The 18,433-nt window shown below is 46.2% G+C and overlaps 2 protein-coding genes and 1 long non-coding RNA gene across 7 annotated transcripts in view; 2 read left to right on the top strand and 1 right to left on the bottom strand.

Annotated features, from left to right (window-relative positions):
* The first annotated feature begins 4,986 nt into the window (after window positions 1-4,986).
* LOC149971484 (uncharacterized) lies at window positions 4,987-6,110 on the top strand. Its single transcript, XR_016492360.1, has 2 exons — window positions 4,987-5,648; window positions 5,778-6,110. It is a non-coding gene; the product is annotated as an uncharacterized LOC149971484 (long non-coding RNA).
* LOC118964972 (RNA guanine-N7 methyltransferase-activating subunit-like protein) lies at window positions 5,887-9,930 on the bottom strand. 2 transcript variants are annotated; one of them, XR_016492359.1, is made up of 4 exons: window positions 9,822-9,930; window positions 9,241-9,411; window positions 6,204-6,605; window positions 5,887-6,074 (listed from the first exon to the last, which is right to left on the bottom strand). XR_016492359.1 is itself a non-coding variant. In XM_036981537.2 (3 exons), exons 2-3 carry the CDS (start codon window positions 9,408-9,410, stop codon window positions 6,371-6,373), a joined length of 405 nt encoding a protein of 134 aa, XP_036837432.2. In that variant the 5' UTR covers window position 9,411; window positions 9,822-9,930; the 3' UTR covers window positions 6,118-6,370. The 2 variants fall into 2 exon arrangements, 1 of the variants encoding a protein (XP_036837432.2); XM_036981537.2 differs by lacking the exon at window positions 5,887-6,074 and having other exon boundaries at window positions 6,118-6,605.
* homer2 (homer scaffold protein 2) overlaps window positions 9,407-18,433 on the top strand; it is a 140,238-nt gene continuing 131,211 nt past the window's right edge. Inside the window, exon 1 of one of the 4 annotated variants that reach the window (XM_090223194.1) lies at window positions 9,407-10,247. In XM_090223194.1, the coding sequence (XP_090079320.1) occupies window positions 10,246-10,247 (2 nt within the window). In that variant the 5' untranslated portion in view covers window positions 9,407-10,245. Of the gene's footprint in view, window positions 10,248-10,512; window positions 11,091-18,433 lie in introns of those variants that run through there. The other 3 variants (XM_090223192.1, XM_090223193.1, XM_090223191.1) reach the window with 3 other exon arrangements.

Raw genomic sequence — 18,433 nt, 5'->3', positions numbered from 1 at the left:
CTAATCCTCTCTCTCTCTCTACTCCGTTCATCCCTTTCTCAGAGACCTGTTTTGGTCTCTCGTTTCTCTCTTTAACTATATGTCATCATCTCTGTCTTTCTGTCTCTCCCTCTTTGTCTCTAGTTCTCTCTGTCCCCTTTCCTCTCCTCCTTTGGTCCATCTCTCAAATCAGTCTCTCTCTCTCCTTGTCTTTCCCCTCCTCCCTCTCTGAGGATGCTGTTGCCAGGGCTAAAGTGAAGTTAGGCTAATCTGAACTGATTACTGTAGTGACAGCAGTCCTCCCCCCGCCGCGCTCCAGAATCCCTCTCTCCCTCCCTGTCTTCCTATCATCACAGCTGATTGCACCTCTCTTTGCAGAGCACCACTCGGGCCAGCCGTTAACCCTTCCCCCACCACATTTAGGCCCTCAGAGTTCTGATCTAAGATCAGTTTTGTCTGTTAGATCATAACGATTCAGATCAATATGGACAGATCCTAGATCTGCACTCCTACTCTTGAGTTGCTTTGTGGATTACTACAGGGGGGCCTTGGCCTCACAGGGAGTCAACGTGTTTTTGTTCCACATTCAATCTAATTAACTAATCAACTGCTCGTCAAGCCCTTGATTTTATGAATCAGGTTTCACTCCCGCAGAGATATATTTACTGAAACAACAGGTGTATTTGGTGAGGACAGAATCGGGGTTTTATTCCAACCATGTTCGTGGAGCTCCTCAGTCTCAGGGTGTGCAGGCTTTTATTCCAACCCAGTACTAACACATCTGATTCACCCAATCAACTAAGCAAACCAGACAGTCAGTGAAGAATAGTGTGAGCTGTGTCATGCCTCGTTTCCTATTGGGTGACAGGAGAGGCCCTAGCTGTCTAATACCTGCAGCCATACAGCGACAACATCCATGCATCTTTCAGCTCCTCTCATCGGCGCATCTTTCAGCTCCTCTCATCGGCACATCTTTCAGCTCCTCTCATCGCCACATCTTTCAGCTCCTCTCATCGGCACATCTTTCAGCTCCTCTCATCTTTCAGCTCCTCTCATCGCCACATCTTTCAGCTCCTCTCATCGCCGCATCTTTCAGCTCCTCTCATCACCACATCTTTCAGCTCCTCATCTTTCAGCTCCTCATCTTTCAGCTCCTCTCATCGCCACATCTTTCAGCTCCTCTCATCGCCGCATCTTTCAGCTCCTCTCATCGCCGCATCTTTCAGCTCCTCTCATCGCCACATCTTTCAGCTCCTCTCATCTTTCAGCTCCTCTCATCACCACATCTTTCAGCTCCTCATCTTTCAGCTCCTCTCATCTTTCAGCTCCTCTCATCGGCACATCTTTCAGCTCCTCTCATCGCCGCATCTTTCAGCTCCTCTCATCGGCACATCTTTCAGCTCCTCTCATCTTTCAGCTCCTCTCATCGCCACATCTTTCAGCTCCTCTCATCGCCGCATCTTTCAGCTCCTCTCATCACCACATCTTTCAGCTCCTCATCTTTCAGCTCCTCTCATCTTTCAGCTCCTCTCATCGCCACATCTTTCAGCTCCTGTCATCATTCAGCTCCTCTCATCGCCGCATCTTTCAGCTCCTGTCATCTTTCAGCTACTCTCATCGCCGCATCTTTCAGTTCCTCATCTTTCAGCTCCTCTCATCTTTCAGCTCCTCTCATCGGCACATCTTTCAGCTCCTCTCATCACCACATCTTTCAGCTCCTGTCATCTTTCAGCTCCTCTCATCACCACATCTTTCAGCTCCTCTCATCGCCACATCTTTCAGATCCTCTCATCACCACATCTTTCAGCTCCTCTCATCACCACATCTTTCAGCTCCTCTCATTGCTGCATCTTTCAGCTCCTCTCATCACCACATCTTTCAGCTCCTCTCATCGCCATATCTTTCAGCTCCTGCCATCTTTCAGCTCCTCCCATCACCACATCATTCAGCTCCTCTCATCACCACATCTTTCAGCTCCTCTCATCACCACATCTTTCAGCTCCTCACCTCATCTTTCAGCTCCTCTCATCGCCACATCTTTCAGCTCCTGCCATCTTTCAGCTCCTCTCATCGCCACATCTTTCAGCTCCTCTCATCGCCACATCTTTCAGCTCCTCTCATCACCACATCTTTCAGCTCCTCTCATCACCACATCTTTCAGCTCCTCTCATCACCACATCTTTCAGCTCCTCTTATCACCACATCTTTCAGCTCCTCACCTCATCTTTCAGCTCCTCTCATCGCCACATCTTTCAGCTACTCTCATCGCCACATCTTTCAGCTCCTGTCATCTTTCAGCTCCTCTCATCACCACATCTTTCAGCTCCTCATTTTTCAGCTCCTCTCATCGGCACATCTTTCAGCTCCTCTCATCGCCACATCTTTCAGCTCCTGTCATCTTTCAGCTCCTCTCATCGCCGCATCTTTCAGCTCCTGTCATCTTTCAGCTACTCTCATCGCCGCATCTTTCAGCTCCTCATCTTTCAGCTACTCTCATCGCCACATCTTTCAGCTCCTGTCATCTTTCAGCTCCTCTCATCACCACATCTTTCAGCTCCTCTCATCGCCACATCTTTCAGATCCTCTCATTGCCACATCTTTCAGCTCCTCTCATCGCTGCATCTTTCAGCTCCTCTCATCACCACATCTTTCAGCTCCTCTCATCGCCACATCTTTCAGCTCCTGCCATCTTTCAGCTCCTCCCATCACCACATCATTCAGCTCCTCTCATCACCACATCTTTCAGCTCCTCTCATCACCACATCTTTCAGCTCTCATCACCACATCTTTCAGCTCCTCTCATCACCACATCTTTCAGCTCCTCACCTCATCTTTCAGCTCCTCTCATCGCCACATCTTTCAGCTACTCTCATCGCCACATCTTTCAGCGCCTGTCATCTTTCAGCTCCTCTCATCGCCACATCTTTCAGCTCCTGTCATCTTTCAGCTCCTCTCATCGCCACATCTTTCAGCTCCTCTCATCACCACATCTTTCAGCTCCTCTCATCACCACATCTTTCAGCTCCCCTCATCACCACATCTTTCAGCTACTCTCATCGCCACATCTTTCAGCTCCTGTCATCTTTCAGCTCCTCTCATCGCCACATCTTTCAGCTCCTGTCATCTTTCAGCTCCTCTCATCGCCACATCTTTCAGCTCCTCTCATCACCACATCTTTCAGCTCCTCTCATCACCACATCTTTCAGCTCCTCTCATCACCACATCTTTCAGCTCTCATCACCACATCTTTCAGCTCCTCCCATCACCACATCTTTCAGCTCCTCTCATCGCTGCATCTTTCAGCTCCTCTCATCGCCACATCTTTCAGCTCCTCTCATCGCCACATCTTTCAGCTCCTCTCATCGCCACATCTTTCAGCTCCTCTCATCACCACATCTTTCAGCTCCTCTCATCGCCACATCTTTCAGCTCCTCTCATCGCCACATCTTTCAGCTCCTGCCATCTTTCAGCTCCTCTCATCACCTCATCTTTCAGCTCCTCTCATCGCCACATCTTTCAGCTCCTCTCATCGCCACATCTTTCAGCTCCTCTCATCGCCACATCTTTCAGCTCCTCTCATCGCCACATCTTTCAGCTCCTCATCGCCACACCAGAGAGCAGGGAAAGGTTGTGATTTATGAACAGAGTTGTTTTTCCTTCATATTACCCTGTGCATTAGTTCTGTCCGCATGGAAACAACACAGATGTTGTAAGATAAAGCTACTGTGTTGTAGTTTTAATGATAGAAGAATCACTGTAGTCAGAAGTTTACGAGGATATGAGATGTAGCCTTTATGTTTTTACACCACATCACGCTCAACGAAGACACGCAAATCAAACCAACTCTCTCTGGTTATACAAACGCTATGAGATGTAGCCTTTATGTTTTTACACTGTATATTCACACTAGAATAAACACAAAACCACTGGAGCTCTGTGGTTACGTCACAGGATGTGAGTGGGCTGCAGGGCAGTGGGTGACCTCATACAGCAGCAGTCGAGGAGGCCTGAGAAACTGAGCTCTCCGTGGCTCTCTGCTCTAAAGTACCACCTTAATTGGGAGTGGACCACCACAGACAGACATCTTGGCTCATAGTGATACAGTAGCAGCCGTGATGAGTCATTCATAATTAGGACGAAGGAGACTTAACTCTCCACTCATATCAAGGGTGACGTCGGCCCTGACAGGCTAGACTGATCTAAAGGTCAGTTCTATGTTACTCTCCAGCTAACGGTTCTGATTTGGGAAAGCTGATCCTAGATCTGTGCCTGGTGCGGTATTAGCCATTAGTCACCGGTGTTAAGTAGGGTTTAAAGAGACGTTGCCACCCACGATGTAGCGCTCGACACCCTCCCTACTGCAGGTCGTCATTCATTACATAACGCAACAGACGGATGATGTGTCCCAAATGACTCCCCCTCATTTGGGGCGGCAGGGTAGCCTAGTGGTTAGAGCGTTGGACTAGTAACCGGAAGGTTGCGAGTTCAAACCCCCGAGCTGACAAGGTACAAATCTGTCGTTCTGCCCCTGAACAGGCAGTTAACCCACTGTTCCCAGGCCGTCATTGAAAATAAGAATTTGTTCTTAACTGACTTGCCTGGTTAAATAAAGGTAAAATAAAATAAATAAAAATTTCCGTATACAGAGCACTACTTTTGACCAGGGCTTGGACCCCAAACGTAGGATTTTAGTACGCTGCTGCTATTCTTAACACCGCGGGGTGGTTGTGAGGACCCAGATTAAACCAATACTATTGGTGGACTAGAAAGCATGTTCAAAAGGGGGTTCAACATCCCATAACAGAAATAAAACAGGGAGGGACCTAACTGAATTCGTCCAATAGAAACTCTCATTTTCATTGCATAAAAACGTTTTTATGTTCAGAGTTAACGATTCCAGTGGCAAAATACTTTGCTACAGTGGAAAACAAATGAATACACCCTCTGGACATAAAGCACGTTTGAAAGGCTTCAAATCCCATGTTTCAAGAAAATGGGAGAGAGAGAGACAAAGACCATTTTTATTTAATATTTATTTGTATTTTTCAGACAAGAAAAAAAAAAAGTGTGTTACTGATTACAATTCCAAGTCACATCTTCAACTGGAAAGAATGAGCATATTTGTGACGTAAGAAAAGAGATTACATTGACTGTTCAAATGTGGTTTCATTCATCACACATTTTTAGATTGATTCAATGACACCGTATCAACATGCAGACCAGCTGAATATGATGTCTTAGGAGTCAAGAGAAACAAACTAAATGAAAACAAGAGAACCACCCTCACAATACACCACATGCCCATCAACGCAGTTCATCACACTAGTAGCAAAGATGAGCATCTTAAACTTTACATTTGACTCTGCTGCACTGATTGTGTCCCAAATGGCAACCTATTCCCTATATAGTGGTACTACTATAGAAAAGGGCCTATAGAGAAAATAGTTTGACTACTGGCTGGAATCATCAATGCCACTGTTGTAATCCTGTTCCGTGTGGATTAGAGCATGACATCACTGATCAATACAATATTACATCTGGAAGAGAGGTGAGAGATCAGATTGACCTGCTACGGCCAGTGTGTGTGTGTGTGTGTGTGTCAGCCAGGTGTATGTGTGTAATAATGCAGGGTTTTCCAACCCTGTTCCTGGAGAGGTACCCTCCTGTAGGTTTTAACTCCAACCCTGTTCCTGGAGACCTACCCTCCTGTAGGTTTCAACTCCAACCCTGTTCCTGGAGACTTACCCTCCTGTAGGTTTCAACTCCAACCCTGTTCCTGGAGAGCTACCCTCCTGTAGGTTTCAACTCCAACCCTGTTCCTGGAGAGTTTTTAGTCCAACTCTAGTCAAACGCACCTGGTTCTAATAATTATCTTGTTGATAAACTGAATCAGGTTAGTTACACCTGGGGTTGGAGTTTAAACCTACAGGAGGGTCTCCCTCTAGGAACAGGGTTGGAGTGAAAACCTACAGGAGGGTCTCTCTCCAGGAACAGGGTTGGAGTTTAAACCTACAGGAGGGTCTCCCTCAAGGAACAGGGTGAGAGTTTAAACCTACAGGAGGGTCTCCCTCTAGGAACAGGGTGAGAGTTTAAACCTACAGGAGGGTCTCTCTCCAGGAACAGGGTTGGAGTTTAAACCTACAGGAGGGTCTCCCTCTAGGAACAGGGTTGGAGTTTAAACCTACAGGAGGGTCTCTCTCCAGGAACAGGGTTGGAGTTTAAACCTACAGGAGGGTCTCTCTCCAGGAACAGGGTGAGAGTTTAAACCTACAGGAGGGTCTCCCTCTAGGAACAGGGTGAGAGTTTAAACCTACAGGAGGGTCTCCCTCTAGGAACAGGGTTGGAGAGCCCCGGGGTGATGTGAATGGGATCACTCCACAGTAAGAGGAGTTCAGTAGCGGTCGTAATGTGATGGTCTCTGGTTGTAGGAGTTGTATCTTCCAGACTGATGCCCACCACCACCCTGGCCGTAACGCCTGTCCCTATCCCCTCCGCGGTCCCTATCCCCTCCGCGGTCCCTATCCCCTCCGCGGTCCCTGTCTCCCCCGCGGTCCCTGTCCCCTCCCCAACCTCTGCCCCTGTCCCCTCCCCAACCACGGCCCCTGTACCCGCCACGGTCCTGTGATCTGAAGAACAGAGGGAGGAAGAGAAAGAGATGGGGGGGGGGGGGGGAGAAGAAAAAATTACATCAACCAAATGAACATGTTATGCATCCCAGTAAACTGTAGAATGACATATCAGACCAGCTGCTATTGTTGTGCAGAAACACTTCTGGAAAATGTCCTGTTCTTACTACTGGAAATGTCCTGTTCTTACTACTGGAAATGTCCTGTTCTTACTTCTGGAAATGTCCTGTTCTTACTACTGGAAATGTCCTGTTCTTACTACTGGAAATGTCCTGTTCTTACTACTGGAAATGTCCTGTTCTTACTACTGGAAATGTCCTGTTCAAAACGGTGTTAAATATATTAATGATGAAGAGACGGGACGGGGCTGCGTTCAGCAGATCAAAACGGAGTTAAATATATTAATGATGAAGAGACGGGACAGGGCTGCGTTCAGCAGATCAAAACGGTGTTAAATATATTAATGATGAAGAGACGGGACAGGGCTGCGTTCAGCAGATCAAAACGGTGTTAAATATATTAATGATGAAGAGACGGGACAGGGCTGCGTTCAGCAGATCAAAACGGTGTTAAATATATTAATGATGAAGAGACGGGACAGGGCTGCGTTCAGCAGATCAAAACGGTGTTAAATATATTAATGATGAAGAGACGGGACAGGGCTGCGTTCAGCAGATCAAAACGGTGTTAAATATATTAATGATGAAGAGACGGGACAGGGCTGCGTTCAGCAGATCAAAACGATGTTAAATATATTAATGATGAAGAGACGGGACAGGGCTGCGTTCAGCAGATCAAAACGGTGTTAAATATATTAATGATGAAGAGACGGGACAGGGCTGCGTTCAGCAGATCAAAACGGTGTTAAATATATTAATGATGAAGAGACGGGACAGGGCTGCGTTCAGCAGATCAAAACGGTGTTAAATATATTAATGATGAAGAGACGGGACAGGGCTGCGTTCAGCAGATCAAAACGGTGTTAAATATATTAATGATGAAGAGACGGGACAGGGCTGCGTTCAGCAGATCAAAACGGTGTTAAATATATTAATGATGAAGAGACGGGACAGGGCTGCGTTCAGCAGATCAAAACGGTGTTAAATATATTAATGATGAAGAGACGGGACAGGGCTGCGTTCAGCAGATCAAAACGGTGTTAAATATATTAATGATGAAGAGACGGGACAGGGCTGCGTTCAGCAGATCAAAACGGTGTTAAATATATTAATGATGAAGAGACGGGACAGGGCTGCGTTCAGCAGATCAAAACGGTGTTAAATATATTAATGATGAAGAGACGGGACAGGGCTGCGTTCAGCAGATCAAAACGGTGTTAAATATATTAATGATGAAGAGACGGGACAGGGCTGCGTTCAGCAGATCAAAACGGTGTTAAATATATTAATGATGAAGAGACGGGACGGGGCTGCGTTCAGCAGATCAAAACGGTGTTAACTATATTAATGATGAAGAGACGGGACGGGGCTGCGTTCAGCAGATCAAAACGGTGTTAACTATATTAATGATGAAGAGACGGGACGGGGCTGCGTTCAGCAGATCAAAACGGTGTTAAATATATTAATGATGAAGAGACGGGACAGGGCTGCGTTCAGCAGATCAAAACGGTGTTAAATATATTAATGATGAAGAGACGGGACAGGGCTGCGTTCAGCAGATCAAAACGGTGTTAAATATATTAATGATGAAGAGACGGGACAGGGCTGCGTTCAGCAGATCAAAACGGTGTTAAATATATTAATGATGAAGAGACGGGACAGGGCTGCGTTCAGCAGATCAAAACGGTGTTAACTATATTAATGATGAAGAGACGGGACGGGGCTGCGTTCAGCAGATCAAAACGGTGTTAAATATATTAATGATGAAGAGACGGGACAGGGCTGCGTTCAGCAGATCAAAACGGTGTTAACTATATTAATGATGAAGAGACGGGACGGGGCTGCGTTCAGCAGATCAAAACGGTGTTAAATATATTAATGATGAAGAGACGGGACAGGGCTGCGTTCAGCAGATCAAAACGGTGTTAAATATATTAATGATGAAGAGACGGGACAGGGCTGCGTTCAGCAGATCAAAACGGTGTGCAACGTTTGATTGAACAGAAACAGTGGTGTTCTGAACGACCCAGTTGAAGAACCACACGGTTGTGGTAGCACAGCAGGAGATTGTGTAAGGCAGGCCTGGGCAACTCCAGTACTCTGGGGGCTTGCTTGGGGGGGTCACACTCCCCGCCCCCCCCCCCCCCCCCCCCCCCCCATCCACGGCTAACACACCTGACTCCAATAATCAAGATCTTCATTTTAGAATGCAATTTGTTTATATCAGGTGTGCTTCTAGGGATGGGGGGGGGAAGTGAGACACCAATCAGGCTCCCCGAGGACTGGAGTTGCCCAGGCCCTACTGTAAGGTGTGTTGCACTAGTTTAGAGATTTCAAGTGGTCACACACCCATATTAAATCAGGCCACACTGCACCACCCTCACAAAACTAGAGCAACCATACTTCAGATTGTGGAGGAAACATGTTGTTCAAGTACAAACCGTCACACGGTTTAATGACGTTTAATGAGATGAACGCACCCAGTTAGCCAGCTAGTTAAGGTCGTTGTTGTTTACCTGTTGTCTCTGCCCCGGTTGTTTCCACCTCCACGCCCCCCCCAGTCCTCTACCAGTGGCGGGGGGTTGGCGGGGCGACTCACGTACTGCTGGTACTCCGGGTCCTCGAGAGAGAACCGGTGGGCAAACTGCTCCTCATAGTTAGGCGGCGTTTCTGGACCATCTGTCATTCTACAATGAGAGAAATACCAGATACTCACTCTTTTTTCTTTTTTTTACATATTTAGAAATACCAGGAAAAGGCCGTGGATTAGCTTCGCACGTGTTGTTGCTTGCTAACTGGCCAGCGGTTTTTCTTTTTTTGCAACAAACGAAACGTTTTTGCAACATAATCCAACTAATGAATACACCCCATATTTGGTTGACGTAATAAACTATCCGGGAAACGTCATTTGGCGAACAAAGTTACTTTCGCTTTTCTAACAAAAGCTATGTAGCTAGCTAGATTTATCCGAGTATGGCATAGCTGCGATGCAGCCAAGATAACTTTAGTTTTGACATTGTTGTAAAAACTATTGGTTACATCGCAGCTAAGTATGGCATACAATGGGAACCGGTGAAGACAAAATGTAAGAAATTACCTGTAAATTGTATTTATTCAGCAGACAGCTTTGACATGTACGACTGGACGAAATGTTGACAACAAGAATGCCACGGCAAAAAACGTCCCTCTAGGAACACGCTACCGATATCAATTGGTTCCGGATATCATGCGTCCGCCTTTTACCCCCAGAAATAGTCAACACATTTTATTTAAAGATTTCGCCAACTATGAGCAACAAACCTTTTCCACATATTACTTAAGTGTGAACAATCGACATCATCAGAAGTAGGTCAAATAATAAAAACTTGATATTGAACCCCTGATGGTTGCAGAGAATCAAGTCAAGCACCTGCCACCTGAAGTAAATTGGCGTGGAATGTGACTTGAGGTGGTGGTCAGCTCAACGAGGCCTGAATCAGAAAAAGACAGCCGAAAACCAGCCTCGTCTCCATCTATACGACATGTAAGTGCTGAGAATAGTAGGTTAGCCTATGCCTACCTGCATAATATTGTAATTTTGGGCCTAGGTCTATCACTGCAGAATTACATCAAATCAATGCAAGGGTATTTGCACTGTTTGAAATAAACACATTGTTTCTTGTGAAGAGCATATTTAATTGCATGTCACAAATAGGCCAAAATTCCACTTTTCTCTCTCACGTTTCCCCTGAGAATAGGTTATGAAATAGACCACAGTGTAACTTCATATCCCAGGCTCTTAGAACGCTGTAGAAAGGAGATCATTGTGTGGGAGGCAGGACTGTTGAGAGCAGGTGGAAGCCGCACTGTGTCGCTACTGCTGCTCTCTGCCTGCCTCTCACGAAACACTAACCCATTGGGGAGAGAGCTGAGAGCGCAGATCCGAGGAAAGGCAACTCCAGCGCAGCAGTCAAGGAATATTCAGCGAACATCATAACTTATTATTTTTTGAAAGCACAGCGTTTATCAGCCTTGCGGCTGCGGATAGAAGACACGGAACGGGTGGGATCATAAGTTGTCACCTCGTCTGAATAAATAAGTTAGGCTAATGAAAGGGCATTAGGTTTTTCTGTGAACGCTTGACTATCAGGAGAATCGAAACGCCGCTCAGCTCGCGAGGGAGTGCAGGGATCATATTTCCCTACTCTCTGTGATCGCATTACTTGCTCGCAGCCGATACCCTGGAATGGACTTATCCAATAGCTAATGCCAAGACTGGATCTATTTTAATTACATTGTTTTTAAAGACACTGCGTTTTTTTTAAAAGTTCGCTTCTTCTAACCTTTTTATAATTGAAGGGTTGTCCCAAAACTCCGCAGCAATGGGGTAAGTATAGAAGGCACAGAAACGGTTGTCCTCTGGAGCGCATGTAATGTTATGACACCTGCTTTCTGACTATCTAAAACGTCAGTTATGTGTTTGATCTGCATGCATAGGCTACCCTACACTTGTTGGGGGGGGAGGGGGGTTAGAATAGAATGGGTGAATAATTAATCGTAACAATAATCGTTTCAAAAGCTTGTCTTGGCATGGAAAGCGTCCCCCGCGCGCGGTGTGCGCGCACGGCTCGCCCGAGGTGATACGGTGGAGAATGCCTCCCTCTCCAAACCATTCAGCGTGATAGCTTATCTCCGAAACGTGTCTGATAGCACACGAGTCTTGTTGCCAGAGAGAGACGCACATTTTACAGTTTACCAGGACAAGGTGCAAAACATGGTTCCCATGTAGAATTATTGTCAACAACAACAACAAAAAAGCCAAGCAATGTCACTTTATGATTGACATATTTTGATTCCTTAGGAAGCCTATAGGCTAATGACAAATATTACTATTTTCAACCTCTTAGAACTGGACGAGACGCATGTTACTCTCCTCAGTTATTTGCTACAACATACAGATAGCCTAATGTGCCGTAGACCTATAGGAGAGCTTATCCTATATGGAAGTGCATACTGCATAGGCACTTAATTCTGTCTGTTGTTATTATCAGCCCTATTTTACACTATTTACTTTATAGTGCAAACCACTGTTATGTCAAGACTGGTGGAATCCTCCAATCAGATGAGATCTGTGTGAGGAGGGATGGATGCCTTCACGCTGCTGGCTCAGCTAGCCTGGCTGGACTAGGCAGGTGGAATCTTCCCCGTCATTGCCTCCAGCTCTGTTCTGCTGTGGGAGAATAGAGGTGCCAGAGTCAACTGTGCCCACGCATGAACAAGCCGCTGCAAAGCAAACAGAGAGAGAGGGGGTGGGGTGGGGGGGCAGTGTGTGTGTGTGTGTGGGGGATGTGATGCCCACAGGGATAGAGGGAGTCTCCTCCTATACAGCTCTTTACACTAGAGATACAGTGAGAGAGGGGGGGGGGGGCAGTGTGTGTGTGTGTGGGATGTGATGCCCACAGGGATAGAGGGAGTCTCCTCCTATACAGCTCTGTACATTAGAGATATTGTTGAACAAATTATTCAAGCTCTGTCAGTGTCAAGTCTTGCCATAGATTTTCAAACCTATTTTAAGTCAACACTGTAAGTATGCCACTCAGGAACATTCAATGTCGTCTTGGTAAGCAACTCTACTGTATATTTGACCTTGTGTTTGAGATTATTGTCCTGCTGAAAGGTGAATTCATCTCCCAGTGTCTGGTGTAAAGCAGACTGAACCTTGTTTTCCTCTAGGATTTTGCCTGTGCTTAGCGCCATTCCCTTTATTTTTATCCTGAAAAACTCCCCAGTTCTTAACAATTATAAGCCATACCCATAACATGACACAGCCACCACTATGCTTGAAAACACGGAGAGTGGTACTCAGTAATGTGTTGTATTGGATTTGCCCCAAACGTACCACTTTGTTTTTAGGACAAATAGTTAATTGCTTTGCCACATTTTTTTGCAGTTTTACTTTACTGCCTTGTTGGTCTTTGTAGTTGAATCTGTGTTTGAAATTCACTGCTTGACTGAGGGACCTTAGAGATAATTGTATGTGTTGGGGTACAGAGATGAGGTAGTCATTAAAAAATGTTAAACACTATTAAATGCACACAGACTGAGTCCATGCAACTTATGTGACTTGTTACGCACATTTTTTACTCCTGAACTTATTTAGTCTTGGCATAACAAAGGGGTTGAATACTGATTGACTCAAGACATTTCAGCTTTTAACGTTTTTTTAATGAATTAGTAAAAATGTCTAAAAACACAATTCCACTTTTCACGTTTATGTATTCCAATTGAATCCATTTTAAATTCAGACTATAACGCAACAAAATGTGGAAGGTCAAGGGGCTGTGAATACTACGTGAAGGCTCAGTAATAGATGTGTTGAAGTTGGGTTGTTGTGGTTGTTTAGCGTCATGGTTACAACGACCCTCAGCCTTTCTCATCTGATATCAGTCATCTCAACTGTTTTACTCTGAAGCTTTTTATTTTGTGGTCTGAACATTGAGATTCAATTATCTTGATATAGATGATATGTAAATAAATACATGTGTATTTAGATGGAGAGGGAGGCCACTTTATAAATCCCAGAGGGGAAAATGTCAAATCATATTGAATATTTAGAATGATTTATCTTGGTCTCCTTCTGCATCTGGCCTTTACCTCCTCACATCAAGCAGGTGTCTGTTGGCAAGGCATCTGGCCTTTACCTCCTCACATCAAGGCATCTGGGCTTTACCTCCTCACTCCAATGCATCTGGCCTTTACCTCTTCACACCAAGGCATCTGGCCTTTACCTCCTCACACCAAGGCATCTGGCCTTTACCTCCTCACACCAAGGCACCTGGCCTTTACCTCTTCACACCAAGGCATCTGGCCTTTACCTCCTCACACCAAGGCATCTGGCCTTTACCTCTTCACATCAAGGCATCTGGCCTTTACCTCTTCACATCAAGGCATCTGACCTTTACCTCCTCACACCAAGGCATCTGGCCTTTACCTCCTCACACCAAGGCATCTGGCCTTTACCTCCTCACACCAAGGCATCTGGCCTTTACCTCTTCACACCAAGGCATCTGGCCTTTACCTCTTCACACCAAGGCATCTGGCCTTTACCTCCTCACACCAAGGCATCTGGCCTTTACCTCCTCACACCAAGGCATCTGGCCTTTACCTCCTCACATCAAATAACTGTCTGTTGGCAAATCATCTGGCCTTTACCTCTTCACACCAAGGCATCTGGCCTTTACCTCCTCACATCAAATAATTGTCTGTTGGCAAGGCATCTGGCCTTTACCTCCTCACACCAAGGCATCTGGCCTTTACCTCCTCACACCAAGGCATCTGGCCTTTACCTCCTCACACCAAGGCATCTGGCCTTTACCTCCTCACATCAAGGCATCTGGCCTTTACCTCCTCACATCAAGGCATCTGGCCTTTACCTCCTCACACCAAGGCATCTGGCCTTTACCTCCTCACACCAAGGCACCTGGCCTCTACCTCCTCACACCAAACAGCTGTCTGTTGGCAAGGCATCTGGCCTTTACCTCTTCACACCAATGCATCTGGCCTTTACCTCTTCACACCAAGGCATCTGGCCTTTACCTCTTCACACCAAGGCATCTGGCCTTTACCTCTTCACACCAAGGCATCTGGCCTTTACCTCCTCACACCAAGGCATCTGGCCTTTACCTCCTCACACCAAGGCATCTGGCCTTTACCTCCTCACACCAAGGCATCTGGCCTTTACCTCCTCACACCAAGGCATCTGGCCTCTACCTCCTCACACCAAACAGCTGTCTGTTGGCAAGGCATCTGGCCTTTACCTCTTCACACCAATGCATCTGGCCTTTACCTCTTCACACCAAGGCATCTGGCCTTTACCTCTTCACACCAAGGCATCTGGCCTTTACCTCTTCACACCAAGGCATCTGGCCTTTACCTCCTCACACCAAGGCATCTGGCCTTTACCTCCTCACACCAAGGCATCTGGCCTTTACCTCCTCACACCAAGGCATCTGGCCTTTACCTCCTCACACCAAGGCATCTGGCCTTTACCTCCTCACATCAAATATCTGTCTGTTGGCAAGGCATCTGGCCTTTACCTCCTCACACCAAGGCATCTGGCCTTTACCCCCTCACACCAAGGCATCTGGCCTTTACCTCCTCACACCAAGGCATCTGGCCTTTACCTCCTCACACCAAGGCACCTGGCCTCTACCTCCTCACACCAAACAGCTGTCTGTTGGCAAGGCATCTGGCCTTTACCTCTTCACACCAATGCATCTGGCCTTTACCTCTTCACACCAAGGCATCTGGCCTTTACCTCTTCACACCAAGGCATCTGGCCTTTACCTCTTCACACCAAGGCATCTGGCCTTTACCTCCTCACACCAAGGCATCTGGCCTTTACCTCCTCACACCAAGGCATCTGGCCTTTACCTCCTCACACCAAGGCATCTGGCCTTTACCTCCTCACACCAAGGCACCTGGCCTCTACCTCCTCACACCAAACAGCTGTCTGTTGGCAAGGCATCTGGCCTTTACCTCTTCACACCAATGCATCTGGCCTTTACCTCTTCACACCAAGGCATCTGGCCTTTACCTCTTCACACCAAGGCATCTGGCCTTTACCTCTTCACACCAAGGCATCTGGCCTTTACCTCCTCACACCAAGGCATCTGGCCTTTACCTCCTCACACCAAGGCATCTGGCCTTTACCTCCTCACACCAAGGCATCTGGCCTTTACCTCCTCACACCAAGGCATCTGGCCTTTACCTCCTCACATCAAATATCTGTCTGTTGGCAAGGCATCTGGCCTTTACCTCCTCACACCAAGGCATCTGGCCTTTACCCCCTCACACCAAGGCATCTGGCCTTTACCTCTTCACACCAAGGCATCTGGCCTTTACCTCCTCACACCAAGGCATCTGGCCTTTACCTCCTCACACCAAGGCATCTGGCCTTTACCTCCTCACACCAAGGCATCTGGCCTTTACCTCCTCACACCAAGGCATCTGGCCTTTACCTCCTCACACCAAGGCATCTGGCCTTTACCTCTTCACATCAAGGCATCTGGCCTTTACCTCTTCACACCAAGGCATCTGGCCTTTACCTCCTCACACCAAGGCATCTGGCCTTTACCTCCTCTCACCAAGGCATCTGGCCTTTACCTCCTCACACCAAGGCATCTGGCCTTTACCTCCTCACACCAAGGCATCTGAATCAAACATGTCATAACACTTAATATGAAGCCATGCAGCTGCAACGACTAGTGTTGACATGTCATCGTGACTAGACACAGTCATCAGATTATTATGGGTGTGTGTTGTTGCATTGAATCAGTACCTAGACTGACATATCAAACAGTATTTAATATAACAATGACTGAATACGATCTGTTTTGGTGCTGTGTGACGTGAGAATGTTCAGTTCAGGACTGAGTTTCCGTGCTCAGTGAAAGGAGAAGGATGTTGCTATGTTTTCTCTTCAGAGAGAGATCGTCATGAGGGTAGTCTTGGAATGTGTAAGGAACCAGTCTAGCACATCTGAGTCATACTCAAGACACAGTACTGTATCAACTCACCCAACCGGTCTGGGCTTTAGGAACTAGGCGTTCTGTGTCAGTGTTTCCCCTAGCGCAGTCATCCCCCCCCCCAAATCACACTTCAGTCAACATCTAGGTCCTCCTTAACCTGATGTTTAAACTGAGAACCAACTTGAAGTCAACTTATATTTTAGTCCGGGACTAACAGTGAGGTGGTAGGAGAAAGACAGTAGTGTGGTCTTATGTCATTCTGGGAGTGGTTGCTGAACCTACCCTACTGCAACGTCATCATAACACAGACCTGGAGGAAGGTCGCACCACCTCTCTCCTGTTGATCCCGCTCTTCCTTATCATTCATCACACCTTCTTACTGTAGTTTGACTTCTACCTGTCTCCCTTGTAATTCAGTCATCACACCTCGTAATTCAGTCATCACACCTCGTAATTCAGTCATCACACCTCGTAATTCAGTCATCACACCTCGTAATTCAGTCATCACACCTCGTAATTCAGTCATCACACCTCGTAATTCAGTCATCACACCTCGTAATTCAGTCATCACACCCCTTGTAATTCAGTCATCACACCCCTTGTAATTCAGTCATCACACACCTTGTAATTCAGTCATCACACCTCGTAATTCAGTCATCACACCTCGTAATTCAGTCATCACACCTCGTAATTCAGTCATCACACCTCGTAATTCAGTCATCACACACCTCGTAATTCAGTCATCACACACCTCGTAATTCAGTCATCACACACCTCGTAATTCAGTCATCACACACCTCGTAATTCAGTCATCACACACCTCGTAATTCAGTCATCACACACCTTGTAATTCAGTCATCACACACCTTGTAATTCAGTCATCACACCTTATTAAACACTGAGTGTAAAAAACATTAGGAACTCTTCCCATGATAGACTGACCAGGTGGAAGCTATGATCCCTTATTGATGTCACTTGTTAAATCCACTTCAAATCAGTGTAGATGAAGGGGAGGAGACGGGTTAAAGAAGGATTTTTAAGCCTTGAGACAATTGAGACGTGGATTGTGTATGTGTTCTATTCAGAGGGCGAATGGGCAAGACAAAATATTGAAGTACCTTTGAACGGGGTATGGTAGTAGGTGCCAGGCGCATCGGTTTGTGCCAAGAACTGCAACTCTGGTGGGTTTTTCAAGCTCAACAGATTGGTCCACCACTTAAAAGGACATCCAGCCAACTTTACACAACTGTGGGAAGCATTGGAGTCGACATGGGCCAGGCATCCCTGTGGAACGCTTTCAACACCTCGTAGAGGTGTTCCTAATGTTTTGTACACTCAGTGTATAGTCTCAGTTCTCCTTGTAATTCCTAGTCATCATCACACCTTCTCAATATGTAGCCCCAAAGCCAATTCCTGTTTTGACCGTCTTTCCTTCCAGTTCTCTGCTGCCAATGACTGGAACGAACTGCAAAAATCACTGAAGCTGGAGTCTCATATCTCCCTCACTAACTTTAAGCACCAGCTGTCAGAGCAGCTCACAGATCACTGCACCTTTACATAGCCTATCTGTAAATAGCCCATCCAACTACCTCATCCCCATACTGTTTTTATTTTTTTCTCCTTTGCACCCCAGTATCTCTACTTGCACATTAATCTTCTGCACATCTATTACTCCAGTCTCTATCACTCCAGTGTTTAATTGCTATAGTGTAATTACTTCACCACTATGTCCTATTTATTGCCTTACCTCCCTTATCCTACCTCATTTGCACAGACTGTATATAGACATTTCTACTGTATTATTGACTATATGTTTGTTTATTCCATGTGTAACTATGTGGTGTTGTTTGTGTCGCACTGCTTTGCTTTATCTTGGCCAGGTCGCAGTTGTAAATTAGAACCTGTTCTCAACTAGACTACCTGATTAAATAAAGGTGTTCTCAACTAGACTACCTGATTAAATAAAGGTGTTCTCAACTAGACTACCTGATTAAATAAAAACGTCTGTTCCACCTGTTCTCCTTGTAGTTCATAGTCTGTCAAGTTCAGGAATGTGTAATTAAACATTTCCTGTTCAAAGTAGTCAGGATCTGCAGAGGAAACAATCTAGTTTGATACTGGTGTCAGTAGTGAAGCTCAATACCTTGGACTGACACCAGTATCAAACTAGATTGTCCAAGGTATTGAGCTTCCCTACAAT

Source organism: Oncorhynchus mykiss, chromosome 26, assembly GCF_057628025.1.
Source record: "Oncorhynchus mykiss isolate SJ-2025 chromosome 26, ASM5762802v1, whole genome shotgun sequence".
Taxonomy (NCBI): domain Eukaryota; kingdom Metazoa; phylum Chordata; class Actinopteri; order Salmoniformes; family Salmonidae; genus Oncorhynchus; species Oncorhynchus mykiss.
The sequence above is the reverse complement of the archived record's forward strand: the minus strand, read 5'-3'. Positions and strand labels throughout refer to the sequence as shown.

Coding starts and splice junctions, on each gene's coding strand:
- LOC118964972 (XM_036981537.2), bottom strand. CDS start 9,410: ATGACAGATGGTCCAGAAACGCCGCCTAACTATGAGGAGCAGTTTGCC. Junction 6,606..9,240: donor AACCGGGGCAGAGACAACAG/GTAAACAACAAC, acceptor TCTGTTCTTCAG/ATCACAGGACCGTGGCGGGT.